The sequence below is a fragment of the Echinops telfairi genome, unplaced genomic scaffold, assembly GCF_000313985.2.
Source record: "Echinops telfairi isolate 266 unplaced genomic scaffold, ASM31398v2 ScPeMD7_23;HRSCAF=83, whole genome shotgun sequence".
Lineage (NCBI taxonomy): Eukaryota > Metazoa > Chordata > Mammalia > Afrosoricida > Tenrecidae > Echinops > Echinops telfairi.
In genome coordinates, this window is record NW_022103920.1 from 33,656,443 (window position 1) to 33,676,137 (window position 19,695).

General features: G+C 44.1%; 1 protein-coding gene across 1 annotated transcript in view; it reads left to right on the plus strand.

Moving 5' to 3' along the window:
• The window catches only part of DOCK4 (dedicator of cytokinesis 4), a 503,583-nt gene that overhangs the window by 285,458 nt on the left and 198,430 nt on the right, over window positions 1-19,695 (plus strand). Inside the window, exons 9-12 of the mRNA XM_045288941.1 lie at window positions 6,164-6,245; window positions 7,078-7,138; window positions 11,774-11,906; window positions 16,286-16,374. Of these exons, the coding sequence (XP_045144876.1) occupies window positions 6,164-6,245; window positions 7,078-7,138; window positions 11,774-11,906; window positions 16,286-16,374 (365 nt within the window). The remainder of the gene's footprint in view (window positions 1-6,163; window positions 6,246-7,077; window positions 7,139-11,773; window positions 11,907-16,285; window positions 16,375-19,695) is intronic.

The following is a 19,695-nucleotide window of genomic DNA, read 5'->3' on the forward strand; positions in this document are numbered from 1 at the left end:
TTAACAAACAAAAATTTATTCTCCCTCAGTTCAAGAAGCATTTATTCAATATAGAGTTCAAGAAGCTAAATTCAAGATAGAGTATCTGCTCAGAAACAGCAAGGGGAGTATTGACTTCCTGAGGATAAGGGAAGTGGTGGTGGGGGGGGGGGAGAAGATGCACATATGGCTATCTTGACTGTATAAGCCCACTCAAAGGGCATGAGCACTAGAATTTAAGGAGAATGGATATATGGGATGATATAAGGTAAGGCTATATATATATATATAATTTACTGAGGGTTCGAGGGGGTGGTAGGATGGGGAAGGGAGGGGGTAAAAAGGAACTGATATTCAGGAGTTCAAGAAGAAAGGAAAATGCATTGAAAATGATGAGGGCAGCAATTGTACAATTATGCTTGATCTAATGGAACTATGGATTGTAATAATATCTGCAAGAGTTCCTAATAAAATGTTAAAAAAAGAAAAAAAGCGTTTAATTCAGGCTACCACCTTTAGGGGAAGGCTTTCTCCTTTTGCCCTGGGGGAAAGCGCGTGCCTCCTTTTAGCATCTCTGGACGCTACATACCTCGGAGATGTCTGTGTGTCTTGACATCATTCTACCCGGGGCCCAGGAGCTTCTTAACACCGGGACTCCAGATCTCAAAGACGTGCTTTGCTCCCAGCACTTGTTTTTTGGTGGTACTGAGTTCCCTCCATAGGACCCCTGGTGATATAGTGGTTACTTGATCTTCAAAGTCTGCAGTTCAAAACTACCCTCAGGACAAAGATGGGATTTTCCACTCCCAGAGTTACGGTCTCAGAACCTCAGGGGGGCAGTCTTCCCTGGCCTATAGGGTCGCTATGAGTTGGAATCAACCCTATGGCAGTGGGTTTGGTTTTCAGAGGTCTCTCCTCCCTCTCCTCAGCTCAATCTCCTTTTGTCTCTTAGAACCAGGGCTATGACTTGAGTAAGGTGCTGCATCCCACTCTAGTGCCCTTGGAACGAATTCATTTATGACATCAAATCATATCATGGAAGATAATTGCATAGTTACTTAGCTTCCAATCCACTAAGAATAATCGCCCAGCCAAAGTGACAGATGTTTTGAGGGGACACAATTCAATCCGTGGCAATCCGGGAGTAGTTATTAAACACCAAGATCCAAGCAAATTGCTACCTAGTGGATGGAGCATGAAGATTAACCATCATGGGCTTGTGCTCTAGTTGTTAACAATGTAATAGAAAAGAAGCCCACAAACCTCTTAGGATTAGAGAGGAAGGGGGCACAAAGGTGAGGATGCAATGCAGGTATGTCTATCTTGTAATAGGACACTTCTAAAAAATTCACACAGCTCGCTTTATTTTCTAAAGAGATGCCTTTAAGCTTAAAATACAAGACCAAAAATACCTTTTGCATGCGGTGCAAAAGTCTAAGTGAGAGAGATCAGAGAATTATAGATGATCCAGAATGAAATACCACCGATTTGTTCCAGTTTTCCTCCTGAACTTCAGGCCTACATTCTGTTATTCGCAAAACATGTGTGAGTGCGTGGGTGGATAATTCTAATTCAAATGATTCCAGAATGACTTGCTATACTTCTCTAGAACCATTTGCCAATGAACTACTTGCTGAACACCAAAGCCAGCGAACAATGGAATGAATTTGTATAGGAGCAGCAAGTTACTAAATGTATATAAAGATTTGTTTTTAATTGGCCTCCGTGGTCCAGCCATTGCCCTGCCATCATAGACTGTCCAACAGCACATTCTGCCAGAACTGGGCTCCCTTGCACCTCAGCTAGTAGAGACGTGTTTGCCTTCAAGCTGAGAAGGTTGGTAGAGCATCAGCTTCCTCAGGAGGTGTGTTCCTAGGCTGACTTGGATGGGTTTGGACTGTGAGAATTAAGTTCACACGAGGTTGTCCAAAACCAGGCAGAACAGAGAACATGTTAGCATGCCCTTGGTGGTTCCACGTTTGCTAAATGGCCACAGCAGGAAGGAGCCCCCTTTCCTTACTGAGGAGCAGAACGTCGTCGTCGTATGGAAGTGCTGGAGGTACAAGCACAGCCAGAAAGCTAAAATTAAAACAACAACAACACGTGCAGCTCTTTGGAATTATAATTTCAAAATATCAAGTGTCAAAAAAGAAGTCCTCCAAATTTCTTTTTTTCCCCTTTTAAAAGAAAAGGAAAAGCACATGATTTGCTTCTCTATAGTGCTCATCTTAGTCTATTTTTATCTGCCCCTAAGCCGTGCTTAAGTTAAAGGATATGTCAACGGCTTAGTACATACTGACATTTTTTCTGAAACAGGATATGATACAGGATAATACTGCATAGTCAGGATTCTGTCTAGACTAGTGAAATTAAAGTAGTGACAGAAATAAAGTGGTTTATTTCTGAAACAGAATACTTTAGGACACATTGTTTTATCAGAACACTGATGGAACCTGGCCGTATGGAGTAGTTGTATTCTATCAGGATAAAGATCAAAGTTTTGATATTTTGAATATGAGGGGCACCCTCCCAAAAAACGATTTTCTTTTCAAAGCTATGTATTTAACATTTTTTGCAAAACAACCTTATCACCTTCAAAGTACTTTCCATTACACTTAATACATTGGTCAAATCTGCAATGCCATACTTGAAACATTTTTCTAACTCATCTGTTTGGATATCTGACAGCACCTCCCTCATTTTTTCTTCACCTCTTCTACATCATCAAATAGCTGTCCTTTCATTTCCTTTTGCACACGAGGAAACAAAAAGAAGTCGCACAGAGTGAGGTCAGGTGAGTCAGGTGCATGGGACAAGAGAGGCATGCTGCTTTTTGCTAAAAACTGGCACACTGAGATGGCTGTGTGAGCAGGTGCATTGTCATGGTGGCAAAACCAGTCCCCCGTCTGTCACAAATCAGACCTTTTTTTGTTGTACACTGTTCAATCTTTGCAGAACCTCTAAATCGAAAGCTTGATTAACATTCTGAATGAATGAACTCCAAATGCACTACAAGTCAACATTTTCATCCGTTTAGGAAGTTGTTGGATGTCCAGAACAAGGTTTGTCATTGATCAACATCTCACATTTTTTGAAATGAAAAAACCACTCGTACCCATGAGTTTTCCCCAGAGCGCTGTCCTTGTAAGCTGTGTTCAACATCACAATGGTCTCTGCGGCATTTTTCCCAAGCAGGAAACAAAATTTCACAGCTGTATGCTGTTCACTTAAGTCGGCCATCACAAAAAACGAGGTTCGAGCGAAACTGCTTTTACAAAAAAATTCAATGTGACCAGAGAGAACCTTCTCCGGCAATGCCACTGAGTGCACCAACTCAGAGTGAGTTGCTTGATGCTCACCTAGCTCTGCCTAGTTCAATTCCGTTTTTGTTTTCTGGGGTACCTCCTCGTATATACAGAGTAAAAACATACAACTTCTATTTGATATACAAAGTGGCTCTGTATACTCATTATTGGTGTTCGTCATTTTATAATGACCCGTTAGAAGGTCATAGAATGTTTTGGCAAGGTCTTCAAACAGAAGTACAAGGTGAGACATGTAAGCACGACTTGGAGTCAATTCCATATGGCAGTGATGGGAGGTGGGATGCTCCCTGTCTGTAACACAAGAGAAAGAAAAATTGTGACATTGCTTTTGTTCTGTGCTACAAAATGTAATCAATAAATATCACATGTTCATAGGTGACTTGTGTCTAAGAAGCAAAGCCAAGTACCAGTATTCAGCCTCTGTTTCTTTAACACCTTGAAAAGTGTTAACACCTTGAAAAGTGTTACAGACTTCTTGTGTAGCAGATTTGCCAAATGTAATGCACCGTTTGATTTATTGGCTGCTGCTTCCTGGGTGTTGATTGTGGAGCTAAGTTTAAGTATAATAAAATGATGGTAATTGTAATCATTAATAATGCCATTGCCATTAAGTCATTTCCAACTCCTAGTGACCTTATATGGGATTTTTTGGGACAGATGGCCTCATTTTTCTTCCATGGGGCAGCTGGTGGGTTTGAACAACTGACCTTTTGTTTAGCATTCCAAGACTTACTCTATCACACCACCAGGGCCCTTGTGTATACAGTGAGGATAAAATTAGTTAATCCTTGTGAAGTCTTTATCAGCATACCTGTCAGGTTGTGAATTCACACTAACAGAAAGAAAATATTATCTAACAATATGATTATTAAAAGTGTCATTCCTTTATCCCAAAATGAAGTTTTGCAGTTTCTTTTATTAAATCTTGAAAATCTGAAATAATGATGAATTTTCTTCCACTATGAAAAGCACTTACAGTCATTTTCTCTGGATTACAGTCAAAGGCAGTTGGCTGATATTAATTTAGCTCTGTGCCCTAGGTTGTCTCTGTCATTCCCACCCTCCTCTACTTCCGAAGAAAATGTGAACTTGAGTCTCAACTGGGGATGCTTGTAGCAATTTGTCTCTACTGTTTGCACCTGCTCGGTGGGGGTGGGAGGGTGTCAAATTAAAGACCAAGGTAATAGGTGTGGAAATGTGTATTGATTGCCAGTTCTGATACGAGAGGTAAAGAATATGCATAATGAAAGAAAAAGAATTAAGCCATGCACTGAACACTTTTAAATATATGTACCTAGATTTAGATGACAAAAGAGAGTAAATCAATGTTCCAAGAAGCCATAAATTCAAATCCCTGTGCTGTTTCACTCACTCACTCACTCACTCACTCACTCACTCACCGCCATGAATTGATGCTGATTCTTGGTAAGTCTATAGGACAGGATATTGCTTTGTTGGCTTTCCAAGACTGTGGCTCTTTACATGAGTAGAAAGCCTCGCTTTTTTCCAGTGGACGGACTGGTGGTTTTGAACTGCTGACCTTGTGGTTAGCAGCCCAACACATAACCACTCCACTCCCAGCGCTCCTATTTGCTATCTTAAAGATCTGTTTATAGGGCTTTCATCTTCCTTTCATATGAGAGAAGGAAGACTTCGGATAACAGATGTTACTAAAAGGAGCCCTGCAGTACAATGGTCAGTACCATGACTGCTAATGGGCGGACTGGCATTTCTAATCCACCCAGAGGGGCTGTGAAGAAAGACCTGCCTATGCGCTTCCAAAAGGTCACAGCTTTGACCCCTCTAGGAAGCAGTTTACTCTGGCACACAGGCCCCCAGGAGCCAGAATCGTCTTCATGGCAGCTGGTGGTTTCTATGACTTGAATCTAATGTCCTAAAACTTCCCACCCCCCACGTGCTCCCTCCCCGCCCCCCATGTTCCCTAAATGAAGGTATCCTGAAGGAATTGCACCTTCTTCCATAGTGGCTATATCTTCTCAGCCTGAGGCAGCCAGCCATTTGATTATTTCTGTCATGGGCACATGGGCATTGACATTCTGTTGAGATTTGAAGCTGCTCGTAGCTGGTTTATTGATTTTTCTTGGGATGATATTTATTTTTTAACATCATGCATCACATATTGGGAAAGAACTGCTTTTGGGGGGCAAGAATTTCTTTGTAAAACCTCATTTTTCTTTTGAAGTCTCTTATCGGCAGCCTCTTTGAAAACATTATCTTTTATGTGCAATATTGAGTCACAGTTACAGAAAACATGGTATTTCCTAAGCCGATCAATTGGGGCTAACATCAGGAAGTAAAGGTCATCTCAGGGTCACAAGCATCCACTCGGTCACAGGCACCACAGCTTACATCGCCTTAAAGTGTTACTGCCTCTCCTTCCCCGGTGGTAGGTGATGGCAGCTGACTGGTCTCAGGGTTCAGGGCTCCTTTCTTAACCAAGGATCCCTCTCAGAAAGAAACTTTGGATGCTGGGCAGATGGGCTGGTGCGTGTTGAGCCTCCCTGCTAGGAGGAAGACCATTAGAAAAGAAGGGCTCCCAAACCATGAATTAGCGTAGACCACATGGTCGGAGAGGTGAGACGGCAAGGAAGGGAGGACACTGGACCAGTGGACCCAAAGCAGACGGAGTGGAGGAAATGACAATGCAGACACGCCGTCAAAGCTGTAATCTTGGTACAGAACAGTTCACATACAAACAGTGTTCATTTTAAGCATGTCTAATTTGCTGTGTGAACTTTCAGCTAGAACACACATTCACTCGTTCATTTATTGAAGAAAAAGAACGAGTCCCGACGTGTCACCTAGGTTTCAAGTGTGCATCTTTGCTTCTCCTGCAGCGAGAGGTTTTTCTTGAGGCTGAACAGAAATGGACTTCCCAAGGCCCCGGATAAGCCGGAGCGACACTGCTCTCTCTTTGTGGTGAGTGAGTGGACCTTGCCTCATCCACCAGGCGGGGTCCTCCCATTGGGCTTCATCTTCTTTAGCAGAAAGGAGTTCTTGTGAGCGAACCACGTGAATCTACGTTAAACGCTGAAAACCATGCACAGCGCTGTTAGTGCTCAGAATCCTGCTACCACCAGCCACCGTGGTGTTTTTGTGTCCTTAGTGCATGTAAGGGGGGAGCAAAGGTAAGGATCTTGGAGAAAGCTCAAAGTGGTGCCGGGCCCCCAGTTTCAAGCCGAACAGACATTGTGACCATGCCTTAGCCAGGCGTACCTGCCTTCATCAGCTGCTCCGACATGGGGCAACTCAACAGGACTTCCTTTCCCCTGCTATGTCTGTGGATGTCTTCCACACTGAGTAAGGGCATTGGGCCTCTCTGAGTTTAATACTGACTGCTCAGTGGCACCCACTTCAAGTGGTGCCCAGGGCACGTGCCATACCTGCTGTGGGCCTCTGCGTTCCAGAGTATTTCTCTGCTGGGACTCAGCGAGGCTTCTTGCGTTGTACATATCTTTACTAAGAGTGTAGAGAATGGGCCAGGGAATGAGAGTAAATGGAGAAAAGAAGAGTGGGCTTCCCTTCCAGAGGACTCCCGGACACCCGTAGCCCTACAGCGAGCTCATCATAGAGGTGCTTTTGTTCCAGGATGGGAACCATATGCTTGGGAGATTAAAAACAGAAAATCTCTATGTGGAATGTCTGCATTCCGTTTCTGTTACTTGTGACATTCATGCACTCTGTACCCGTAAATGCTGGTGTGTGTGCTTTACAGGTTCGAAACTAACCAACCTGTGTTTGTCGTTGTTAGGATTTGGGTAGCAGCGAGCTCAGGAAGGACGTTTACATCACCGTGCACATTATCCGCATCGGTAAGTACCAACCGTCGTGGCCCCTGGGCCAGGGGCAGATCCCCAGGAGAAGCCTTGCTGAGAGCCTTCATGTGCTTGTCATGCACTTGGGATGGAGATCCGAAGGAAGTTAGGGCCAATTCTAAATCCAAGAGTCATAGGATTCCAAGACTCATAGGCTTCTCCAGCTTCTTCCACCCAACCTGCCGTATGTGGAGTTGGGCCTCTTTCTGAAAATTGTTGGTAGTTTCTTGGTTCATTTTGTTTCAGGTGATTCAGAATTTTGATATTTGCTTTAAAAAAAATTCTAATTTCTGTTAACCACTTACAAGAAAACTTTCAGGAACTGAGTTTCTTACCAGTTTATGAAAGTTCTACACCCATTGGCATTTTCCCAGTGCTGATTATCACAATGTACTCTTCTAGAAGAAGCTACAAGTGAAAGGTTAGAAAATACTGAATCGAGGATTATTTTTTTTCCTTCTGTTTTTACATTGTGGTCAGCGTATTTAAGAGTCTGACAAAGGCCTACAGAGAAAAATAAATGTGTCCCTCGCCTTTTGATGCCCCTAGCTTCCCCCACTGGGGGGGGGGGGGTTTGATTTGACCACCGGATTTGTGATAGGATTCCTTCTTCCAAGAGACAGACACACGGCTATATAATGAACTCACCCAATATGACAGAATGTGTTCTCTCGCTTTAAACACTGTCAAAGCATGCACTGAAGGCAGCGTTGCTAGCTACAATGGATATGGGAAAGCCTCACAGCCTTTCTGCTAAAGCTAACCAACTGGTAACGGCGAATGGTAGCCCCCTTCTTCACTGGCTACGCTGTATTCCTTGCGTGGGAGTACTTCTGTAGGGAGGAATGTTTCACCAGGCAGCCTCCATGTTGGCCTCTACCTGTGTCATCCCTGGCTGTTTGCACGGGCTAGCCACAGTTTGCATTGAGAGAAGCTGTGCAATTCAGTTAGATATCGATGTTTCTCTTTTATTTTTTTCTCTCATAACAATCCATTCGGAAAACCCTTCTCCTTTTATGCTGTTTCCCACTTGAGAGCTGGTAAAACAAGGAGCAAACTGTTTGTAAGTGAGCATGCAAGACAAATGTGAGACAGAAGAGAAGTTGGGATACAAACTGCTGTGTGTTGGTGAGCTCAACCCCCCACCTGCTCCCAGACTGGCAGTGAAGCACCTTGTTATATAATTCTATGATTAAAAAAAAAACTACATATATATATGCACACACATACTTTAATTCAGATGTATAATGGCCATTACAAGGTAGAATGTGGTTTTAGCTATCATCAGGCAAACACTTCTAAAATTTGAATGCGATCTTCCACAGTCCTGAAAGAAAATGGTTTTCAAAGTTTGTAAAAGGATATACGGAGGTTCGGGGTGCTAGAAAACATGGAAGGTTGGCAGTTCCGATCCATCCAGTGGCTCCAAGGGAGAAACACGTGGGCATCTGCCCCATTGACAATTCTAGCCTAGGAAACCCAGTGGCTGTGGGCTTGCTGTTGTCCTGCCCCATAGGACTTCCAAGTCTATAATCTTTGCAGAATCAGTTTCATACAGAACAGCTGTAAGTTCACATTACTGACCTTTCAATTGACAGCTGAGGACTGAACCCCTATTTTAATGGGGTTCTTTTGCCTTTCAAATATGAGGGGACTTCAGATTGTTCATAGAAAACGAAAATGAATATTTCCACGAGCATTTGGAAGCCCTCCTGTGCATGGGATTTTATTAGTGATGCTATTATTTATCAAGAATTTCATGGTCATTATGCATTCCATGCTTCACAATAACTGTTGAACCCAAATGTACCTGCCCCTCAAGCTGTGTGCCATGACTACTCTTAGGAGATTATCGCAAAAACCTGCTGCGTGAGCGTGTTTACTGTTTGACATTTTGAAACTGCAAAGAAAAAAGACTCAAGGCAAGACACTCTTAAGAAAGGTCTAGCTTTGTCGGCCAGCTCCTTTGATGCAGGGAATGAAGGAGCAGAGGAATTGTTATCTATCAGCGACAGATGCTTTTTAGTGTTTATAGAACACCCCCGGACCGGGTTTAGTGGGGAAAGGGCACACTGAGCCTTACTGATTGCAGAGAGCAGGAGCGCCTCATGTCTGGGAATTTAAGCCCAGTTTTTTGAGTTGGAAAGATAGGGAAGGAAAAGTAAGAAATTAATCATTGTATATCCTTCTACTCAACCCAGTACTAAATTCTTGCCAACTTGGCTCTCCCCCTGTTTGGCTGGTTGATAAATATCTTGACTTCCTCTCCTCCTTCCACCGTCCTTCCCGCTTGGGATTCCCACTTAGAGAATGCACCCTGAAATCCAACCCCCAAAAGTGAATTCTTAGGAAGCCTAGTATTGCCAGCAGCAGGGCTCCTGTCAGTTGTCCGTTCAGGAGGGTAGCTGGACCAGGCTTGGTGTTCTATGCAGTGGCGTCCACAGAGCCAGGAGAGAAACTGAAAATGGCATTTTGGAGGACCTGCGTGGTCTGGACCTGTGGCTGGTAGGCTTCACAGGGGTCAGAAAGACAGAAACTATCTCAGAGTCTACTCCACTTGTCTCATGGCATTCCTCAACTTTCTTATTTGTAGAACCACCCCACCCCCACCCCCCATTTGTGTAGTTTGAGCTGAAGTGAGTGAAACGAAAAGACTGCCCCACACCGCTGCCCTTGTTCAAGTGCATCAGGATGTAGGGTGGACGCGGCCTCAGGAATGGTCTTGTTCAGAGTCCTCCAAGCTTCCTTTTTTTCAGTTTGACTTACCAAATTCTTTCATGCTTTTAAGTAACTTTGGGAAACTTCTCCCAGAAATCTTCTAAAGGCTATGGAGTATATATTTCATGTACTTCAACCCCGTACAACTTGTAGCAATATTAAAAATAGAAATGGAGACTTTTTAAAAAAAATCATTATATTGGGGGCTCGTACAACTCTTATCACAATCCATACATCCATCCATTGTGTCAAGCCCTTTTGTACATTTGTTTCCCTCATCATTCTCAAAACATTTGCTTTCTACTTGAGCCCTTAGTATCAGCTCCTCATTTTCCCTCCCTCCCCCCTCTTCCCTCCCTTGATAATTTATAAATTATTTTTATTTTGTCATATCTTACATGGTCTGACGTTTCCCTTCACCCACTTCTCCACTGTGTGTCCCCCAGGGAGGAGGTTATATATACATCCTTGTCATCTGTTCCCCCTTTTTCCTCACCTTCCCTCCATCTTCCTGGTATCTCAACTCTCACCTCTGGTCCTGAGGGGATCATCTGTCCTGGATATTCTGTGTTTCCAGTTTTATCTGTATAGTGTACCTCCTCCAGTCCAGCCGGATTTGTAAGGTAGATTTGGGATCGTGATAGTGGGTGGGGGAAGCATTCAAGAACTAGAGGAAAATTGCATGTTTCATTGTTGCTACAGCGCACCCTGACTGACTCATCTCTTCCCTGAGGCACTTCTGTAAGGGGATTCATTTAGGGAATGACCAACGTTTTAAATTTTTGGAAATCAGTTATATAAGTACGATTGGTTGAGAAATCAGTTCAAACATGACATTACGAAGTGTTTGGTTTACAGGTGGAATGCCTATCAAATCATAGGTTGAAATTGAGCCATGTGGGACAACATTGATCCTGAGAAACTAGTATTTGAAATTCTTCCATTTTGTACATCCTAGGAGCAACTCCCTTCTTTTAACCGTGTGTGTGTTTTGACTCTCGCTGATCACGTGAGAAGGGTTCGGGCTGCTGTTTGTAAGCATTTTTTGGAAAGTGGCAACTTGCACAGGTGGTTTGCCTTGATCCCTGAGGTGGGAAAGCCACTCTAGGTCTTAGCACCACCTCTTTTTTCCTACTTCCCATTGGTCTTTGGGAAGGGCTAGAGTCATCTTGTGCGATATGAGAACTTCAACAACTTCTAGAGGCGTTGGCAAGCATGTGGAGTCAGATAAGCCAGTTTCTTGTTTTCTCCCCACGTTAACTTGTTTAGTTCAGCATCCGTGTAACGCCTGATTCCTGCTTCACAAACTATCTATTTGCAAGTAAGTACCAATTTTAAATTACGGCAGTAACATCTATCCCAGTGTTTAAACATGTGTGGCAGCGAAAGCAAGTTAGAATCTAATCATCTTCAAAGCCATCCCGAAGGCGAGTGGGAGTAGTGACTTCCAAGGAGCCTGCTGCCTGGTCACCGCTAACTGCTGCCTGGGCCTACTTGCTACGTTGAAAAACATTTCAAATGTTTTCATTTCGAAAGTGAAACTTTAAAAATGATTTTCTGAATGATTGCTTTTAAGGGGAAAAAAGAAATAAAGATAACTAGGCACCATTGCCGCCTGCAGTGGCACCAACCTCCTTGGGGGAAGGAAGCTACCAGACATCAGAGGGGCTCAGGTCCTGGTGCATTGCAGGCAGAAACAGGTACCCAGGGCTTCCCTCCGGGCCCCAAGTCTCCGAGCTCATTGGCTGGAGAGGAGAATCCCAAATCAGAGCAGCATGTTCTGTTGCCCCCAAACCAGTGCTCTTTCCATTGCACCATTCACATAGCGTGTGGCCTACCTTATATAGCTGTAATGCCACTCAGGAAGTGGCATCTCCTCAAGTGATCCTGTGGTGCTTGCTTCCTCCTGGGCAGGTCGAATGGGGGCAGGAGAAAAGAAGAATGCCTGCAGTGTCCAATACCGACGCCCCTTTGGCTGTGCCGTTCTGAGCATCGCCGACCTGCTGACGGGAGAGACGAAGGATGACCTCGTCCTGAAAGTGTACATGTAAGAAGTGTGCGTGTGTTGGGAGACGGGGTGGGTGCCGCTCACATGTCGGTCCTACTGGTCACATGGGTAATGTTACAGTAAGGGATGGGTTGGCCTCAGGAGATGTGTAGATTGGCGGCATCTCTCCCCCCAAATCACTATATGCAGTTGTGCTGGTGAGTAAATTTATGCTTGGAAAAGTGAGATTATTTTCAATGTAAGTTACTTAAATCTGAGTAGACTGAAGAAAGAGAAGCTCAGTGATTTCCCTCCTTATTCCACAAAGGAAGTTACAGAATACAGTCCAAGTCCTAAATCAAGTGATTTTTAAAAAAAAGCATAGGATTTGGATGCTGCTGCTTAAGTGTCTCCAACTAGTGTTGACATGGAGAGCTGATCTATAGTGAGATCCTTGAAGCAGACCCCTGGGGTTCCCACGTGTCCGGTTTGAGAACCATATTTTTGGTGGCCTCGAAGTACAAGCATGCTCCCTTTTTTTTACTCGGGTATGTGTGTTGATATGCCCAGCTCTGTTCATAGTTTTCTTTTTCTTTTTCCCCATCGGTGGACGGAGGTCTACTGGCCCCTGCGGGCTTGTGCTCTCTTTGTTAACAATGTAAAATAGGAAAGCAGCCCACCAACCTCTTAGGATTAGAGAGGAAGGGGGCACAAAGGTGAGGATGCAATGCAGGTATGTCTAGCTTGTAATAGGACACTTACACAAATTCACACAGCTCGCTTTATTGAATAAGTGTGGTGAGAGGACACAACCCTTGACACACACCTTTCCTGATTTTAAGCCACGCGGTGTGTCCTTGGTGCCTTTGCACACATGCCTCCTGATCCAGGTGCAAGTTCCTCCTGAGCACGCGACGGGTTCGAGGCTGCTCATTCTTCTCAAGGTCGTCCATGTTTTGTTTAATCAAACTCTCAGTTTCTTTGGTTGGGGTAAATCTATCCTACTCTTCATTCTAAACTCTCCTGGCAATTCACTAGCTATCTGAAGGGATACCGATGGCAGGATCCACCATTTTACTCTGCACTCTCTGTGTGCTAGGCAGCGGGTTAATGTTTGCCTCACTTATTACTTAAACCCAAACAGATATTTTTACCTCAGTTTACCTATAAGAGGGCAAAGAAGCCCAACCACTTGCCTGGAGTTACACAGGTAATATGGAAGCGCAACAACTCACTTCCATCATGTGGATCCAACGCATGGCGACCTGTAGGATGCAATAGAATTGCTCCTGTGGGCTTCTGTGGTTGTAACTCTTTAAGGGAGTACAAAGCCTCTTTCTCCCACAGTGCAGCTGGTAGTTTCAAATTGCTGACCTTGTGGTTAGCAACCCCACTCTGAGTCACTCTAGAGCCCGAGCTATTGTCTTGTCACCTAGTTCCGTGTTCCTGAATGCCGTCTCCCACCCTAGTGGTGGGAGTTAGAATGCCCTAGTGGTGCTATCACGTGGCCTTCACAAACACAATCCCATCATTTCTCAGAATATTCTCCTTGAGTATAGGTAGCTGTTGGGAAAACATCGCTCCCCACCCCACAGTTACATTCGTTACCCTTGATTATGCAGCTAGACGAGGAAAACCCATGACTTCCAGCTCTGCTGTGGGAGCTGTGCTCATAAGAATGCATTCTGCTGCCCTTGGTGATTTTTATAGTCTGGGGGGTTTTTTTTTGTCTTAAACATCAAGTAAGGTTCTGGATAATTCTAGTTGGAAGAAAGTGCTCTTCAAAGGGCCAGTTCAGCACATTGTAAAGCCCTTACAAGAAGGAATTCTAATCCATTCTAACAGTCCCTGTGGATTAAGAAGGAGCTGTGGATTTCGTACAACATGCTAGGAAAGTATTAGAAACAATTTAGAGGAAATTTCTACCTCTTCAGGTTACTGAATCCCTAGCCAATCTGCATTCACACATAGGACAATAGCAAAGTCCCTGCCTGAGCCTGAAAGATATCCCAGTCACATACTTTGGAAGTTTTGATTTTATTTTGAGTTTTATAGGTTAAAAGCACGAATCTGGAATCACTTAACTATCTAATAGAAAGCAAGCCATCTTCCTTCCTTCCCCAGTGGGCTGAAATAAGAAAACTTGAAGTGGAATGGACGAAATGGCAATTTGCTGTCTTAGAGCTGGACAGGTGGGATGATTTCATTCCATCTTAATTTCCCCGCCTCTCAAGCCTCAGCGCTCTGTGTGGTGGCCCACTGTTAACTGGCTGGAAAATAACCTCCCATCAGTACCTCCTGGAAAAGCCTTCGATGATGACATAAAATAAATCTAATCACACCACCATGACTGATGTGCTGCAGATGAGACCACGAGGAAAGAAAGCCATGCTCTGGAACATTTTGAGTGATGGAGCTGTAACCCCTGGGTCGGTCAGTGCTTGGAGACGAGGCTGTCTGCTCCTGTGAAGGTGGACAGCCTCCGAAAACTTCTGCAGGGTCTTGGCATTCAGAAGCGATGTAGCAGCCATGGTTTTGGTTTGGGGAGGGCCACGTGGCTTCTAAAAAGATGGTGGCAAATAGGTAAACATGCCCAGCTAAGGGGTAATCCTTCCTCAGGGAAGGGTCAGACAGCACACGGGGCTTGCTGCTCTTGGCTTGCGGCTCTTATTTAGTGCCGCGGAGTTGGTTCTAACTTATAGGACCCTTGATACCAACAATGTGCAGCATTGCTTGGTCCTGGGTCACCTTCACAATCATTGCTACATCGTCCCCATTGTTGTAGTCACTGTGTCATTCTTCCTCATTGAGTCTTCATCGTTTTCACTGACTGGCCCTCGGCTTCAGTTGCCACACATGATGTTGGCCTTCGGGAATTGGGCCCTTCTTATAACACGTCTCCCTGTCCTCGCTTATAAGAAGCAATTTGCTGGTCATAAGCTCAAGCATATCATTAAGGTCTCTAAGTGACACAGGAGCCCTGGTTGTGTAGTGGTTACACATTGGGCTTCTAACTGCAAGGTCAGCAATTTGAAACCACCAGCCACTCCTTTCTACTTCCAAAAATGGTTAGTCTCAGAAACTCACGGGGGCAGTTCTACCCTGTCCTACAGGGTCATTATGAGTTGCCATCAACTCGATGGCAGTGAGCTTTTGGGGGGAGGCGACACAAGAAGAGCCCTGGTGGTGCATCAGGTTCTGCATTAGATGGCTAACTGAGGTCAGCTGTTCAAACCCATTAGCCTTTTCTCAGGAGAAAGAGGAGGCGATCCTTTCCCATGAAGGTGTGCCGTCTCAGAACCACTATTGAGGGCAGTTCTATTCCGCCCACTGGTGTCACCATGAGCTGGCATCCACACGATGGCCTTGGTTTGAGAGGTGGCCCAATCATTTGCGTTGGACTGCTGACTGAAAGGTTGGCACTTTAAATCCACTCTGCAGTACCTTGAAAGAAAGGCTTGGTGATCTGTTTTCACGAAGACTACCCAGTCAAAGCAAACGAAACACAGATCACATTGCCTTTGACCCAATCACAGCTCGTTCATAGTGTCCTAAAGGACAGGCTGGAACTGCCCGATAGAGTCCCCAAGGCTAAAGCAGCTGTCCTGCTTTCTCTCACGGAGCAGCCAGTGGGTTCAGACCACTCCATTTATGGTCACCACCCAAGCACTTCACCAAGTGCATCAGCGCTCCCACCAGGGGCTCTCCGTCAGGATGACCATGACCATCTGTGGGGCAGTGCTGTTCTGGACGTAACACATCAGGTCACTATGAATTGGAATCAGCTCTGCAATGGGTTTGGCTTAGGTGAAGTTCATGTTCTGGTCTATTATCCATATTGCACAAAAGGAGGCATAGCTAGTATTCTGTTTACTCCAACAACAAAGCTTTGGGAGTAATGAGGGTTTGAATCAGCCTCTTCACCTGCACTCCCTTCTACAGTGCGCAGTGAATTCCAAGATGCCTTCTTTTATCTTCTCCTATCTGTGAGCAGAAAGGAACCCTGATGGCATAGTGGTTATGCATTGAGCTGCTACCCACAAGGTCAGCTGTTCAAAACCACCAGCTGTTCCTCCGGAGAAAGATGAAGCTTTCTACTCCCATAGAGTTACAATCTTCGTAACATCCAGGGTCAGTTCGACCCCACTTTATAGGATCGTTATGAGGCAGAATCAACTTGTGAATGGAGCAGAGTCTGAGTTGTTCATCTCGGTCTGACGAGCTGTCTGAATAGTCAGACTACTCAGTGTGGACATTTCCGCTCCACTTGGAGCACCAAGCTAAAACGAACGGTCATCTGCAGCTGGCTGCGAGGGCTTCCCAGGGCGGTGTCGGGAAGCCCTTTACAGGGGTTGTAACAAAACGGGCAGGTATGCCCTGAAGTTCTCGGTTGCTGTCCTGCACCGTGATTGTTTAACAGTGTGTTCGTGGTTTTGTAGGTGTAACACCGAGAGCGAGTGGTACCAAATCCACGAGAACATCATCAAAAAGCTGAACGCACGTTATAATCTGACTGGCTCCAATGCAGGTGAGTTTGCCCCTTTACCCTTTCTGCTTTATGTGCTTCCATTTGTCGATCTGAAGAGAAATATCCAGCATTTTGTTATTCTCTCCAGCCACCTCCTTTACATTAAAAAACTTTAAAGACTCAGCTTTCTATAGGTCTCCATATGCTATGAGAGGCTATAGCTTTAATTCTCTGTAGAAAACAAACATATGTATGTATATATATATGTATATATATATGTATATAAATATATATATATATATATTTACGCACATATATATACACACACATATATATAAAGAGAGTGGTAGATGTTATCGCCTTGGTTCTGACTCATAACAGTTCTATGTACAACAGGGAGAAACACTGCCCGATCGTGCACCGTTCTTACAGTTGTTCTTGTGTTTGAACCCAATGTTGTAGCCACTGTGTCAGTCCATCTCCTTGAGGGTCTTTCTCTCTTTCTCTGCCCCTCTACTTTACCAAGTGTGATGTCCCTCTCCAGGGACTGGTCTCTCCTGATAACATGTCCAAAGTATGTGAGGTGAGTCGAAGTCTTGTCTTCCTTGCTTCTAAGAAGCGTTCTGGCTGTACTTCTTCCAAGACAGATTTGTTTGTTCTTTGGGCCGTCCGTGGTACTCTCAAGATTCTTTGCCGGCACCATACATTCAAATGCGTTGATTATTTGTTCCGTCTCCCTTATTTGGTGTCTAACTTTCGCATGCACATCAGGCTATTGAAAATACCATGCTTGGGCAGGGCACCTTAGTCCTCAGAGTAACATTCTTGCTTTTCAAAACTTTAATGAGGTCTTGTGCAGCAGATTTGACCAATGCAATGCAACACAACACCACCACCACACACACACATACACAACACACGTACATATCCCAGTTTGAAACAAAGCAGAGGATCTGGATTTACTCAGTGGTACTAGTCTTGAAATCTCTTGGATAAACAGATATTTGTCAGTCAGGTCCAATAAAACCTCTATGCCTGTAGCCGGCTGCCAGCAAACAGCATTCTGGTAAGAGATAACAGGCATGCAGGTTCCCATATTGAAACTGACAGTGAATTCTAAGAAGGAGAGTATTATTGACTTCACTGCAGAGAAACTGATATGCATTACTGTTCAGAGGGGAGCTATATCATGTGTTATATGGCATAAATAATACATATTACATATTATACATCACAGTATATAAGATATTGTACAGCCTGTATATGGAGCCCCAGTGGTTATATACTCAGCTGACAACCAAAAGTTTGGTCATTTGAATCCACTCTGCTCCACGGCAGAAAATGGGGCTGTCTCCTTCCACAAAGTTTCGGCCTTGAACACCCCTTGAGAGAGTTCCAGATAACATTGAGTTGGAATTGACTCCATGACAAGGCATATAGCCTCTACAGATTAGTAAGAACTTCATTTAGACTATTTAAAGAGAGAGGAACTACGCAAATATTTATCACTCCTACCCCTTCCAGCCCATGTCTAAGCAAATAAGCTGTGAAGTTATGTATTTTACTTGATATAAGGAAACTTCCAGTTAGGTAACTACTATTTAAACTGATTACTTTGTTTCTTAAGTTAAAGACTGATTTTTAAAATGTCCTGAGTGTGCATGTTTATGGTATAGTCTAATTTCCCAGCTGATTAGCCATACAAGAACTCAAATTCAGTCCATATGTTTTTCCCTCGACCAGTGCACATCTTGCTGGACCACAATCACCCACAAAGAACAAGTAAGCACCTTGTGGTTTAGGTCAGTGAGAGTGCTTTCAGGCTGTCATGAATGGTGAGGTCAGCTTCCTCCTCCCTTTCCCAAGAGTTGGGGTGGTAACAGGCTTCATTTGATTTCATTTGATTCTGATGATCCTTTGCTTTGGACAAAGTCCTGTGTGCACCACTATATAAACAAGAGACTTGGAACATTTTTTGTTGAGATTACAGTCCCTGAAGGGCTAGGAGGAGACATTAATAGTGGAATATAACATGAAGTCATCACTACACTTCAAATGGTAAGTATGCCTATCTTCTCTGTTCCTTTAAAAGGATTGTAGTTGTATTTATTGGATATGGGCTGAGTGATGTAATTTGAATATATCCTGGTTGGTAGAGTGGTTAAATATTGGGCTGCGAATCCCCGTGGTCGGCAGTTAGAAACCACCAGCAGCTCCTCTGGAGAAAGACTGGGCTTTCGGCTCTAAGAAGTAGTCACAGTCTCATCAGCCCACGGGAGGGTTGAGTCCATCAGCACTGACTCTATGGCAGTGAGGTGGGAGCTGGATTTGGTAAAATGATAGAGCTACTGCTATTTGCAAACTTACTGGGCATACTTTCCTGGTAGACATCTAGCCAAATCCAGTTCTCTTCTACACCTTTTGGTGTTTGTTGATATCATATTACATACACCATGCACCTGTGCGGTCCAGTATGGTAGCCATTAGCTACACGTGGCTCTTGAGCACGTAAGACATAGCTGATACAGTCTGGCACTGAAACAGTGCTGTAGGTGTAAGACACACACACTGGACTTGAAGATGTGGTCAAATAGATGAATGGGCAATAGCTCATTAAAAGTGCTTCCTGTGGGCATAATATGAAAGCGTAATATTGGAGTGGTGCAGTGTGTACAGTAATGGGCTTAAAGACAACAGCTGTTGTGAGGGTGGTGCAGGTTTGTACATAAGTTCATCAGGAGTTGGAGCCGACTCAGCAGTACTTAACCACCAGGAACAGTTCTGTGTGTGCTACCATGATAACAGATTGGATCTATTGCAAATAAATAAATAAATGGTTTTTTATCATTAATTTCATTCCTTCCAACTTTTTCAGTGTTGGTACCAATTAAAAATTATATGTCCAGATTCCATGGGCTCCTGGAGACTCAGTTTAAAGGATAACAGGGTTTTTTAAAGTTATTCTCATACCTCACAAGCAAGTTCCTTAGTCCTTCCTCCTGCTCTTCTATTCACCAACTGTTGGTGAGGAGCCCGTGGCCCTGTGTGTCCTGTTCTTTCTCCCCAAGAGTCTCATTACTCTGAGTTCATTTGCAGTTGCCTCCTATGTGGATAAATGTAATACGAACCCTGACTTGTGATTGTTGCATGTATTCGCTTACCACCCTGTCTTCATAGATGAAGTTGCAACTACTCTGGACAGGGTGGGCCATTGTGATAACACTTCTTTACTAACTCCTCATCAATTTCCAGGCATTTCTCCTTACAAATAGGCCTCACATAAAACAATGAAATTTATCTGTTGTGAAATTAAGTATACCATTCCTATTGCCTATACTCTGCGGGTGATCTCTCATTACCTCCTTAATCATGGTGACGTTT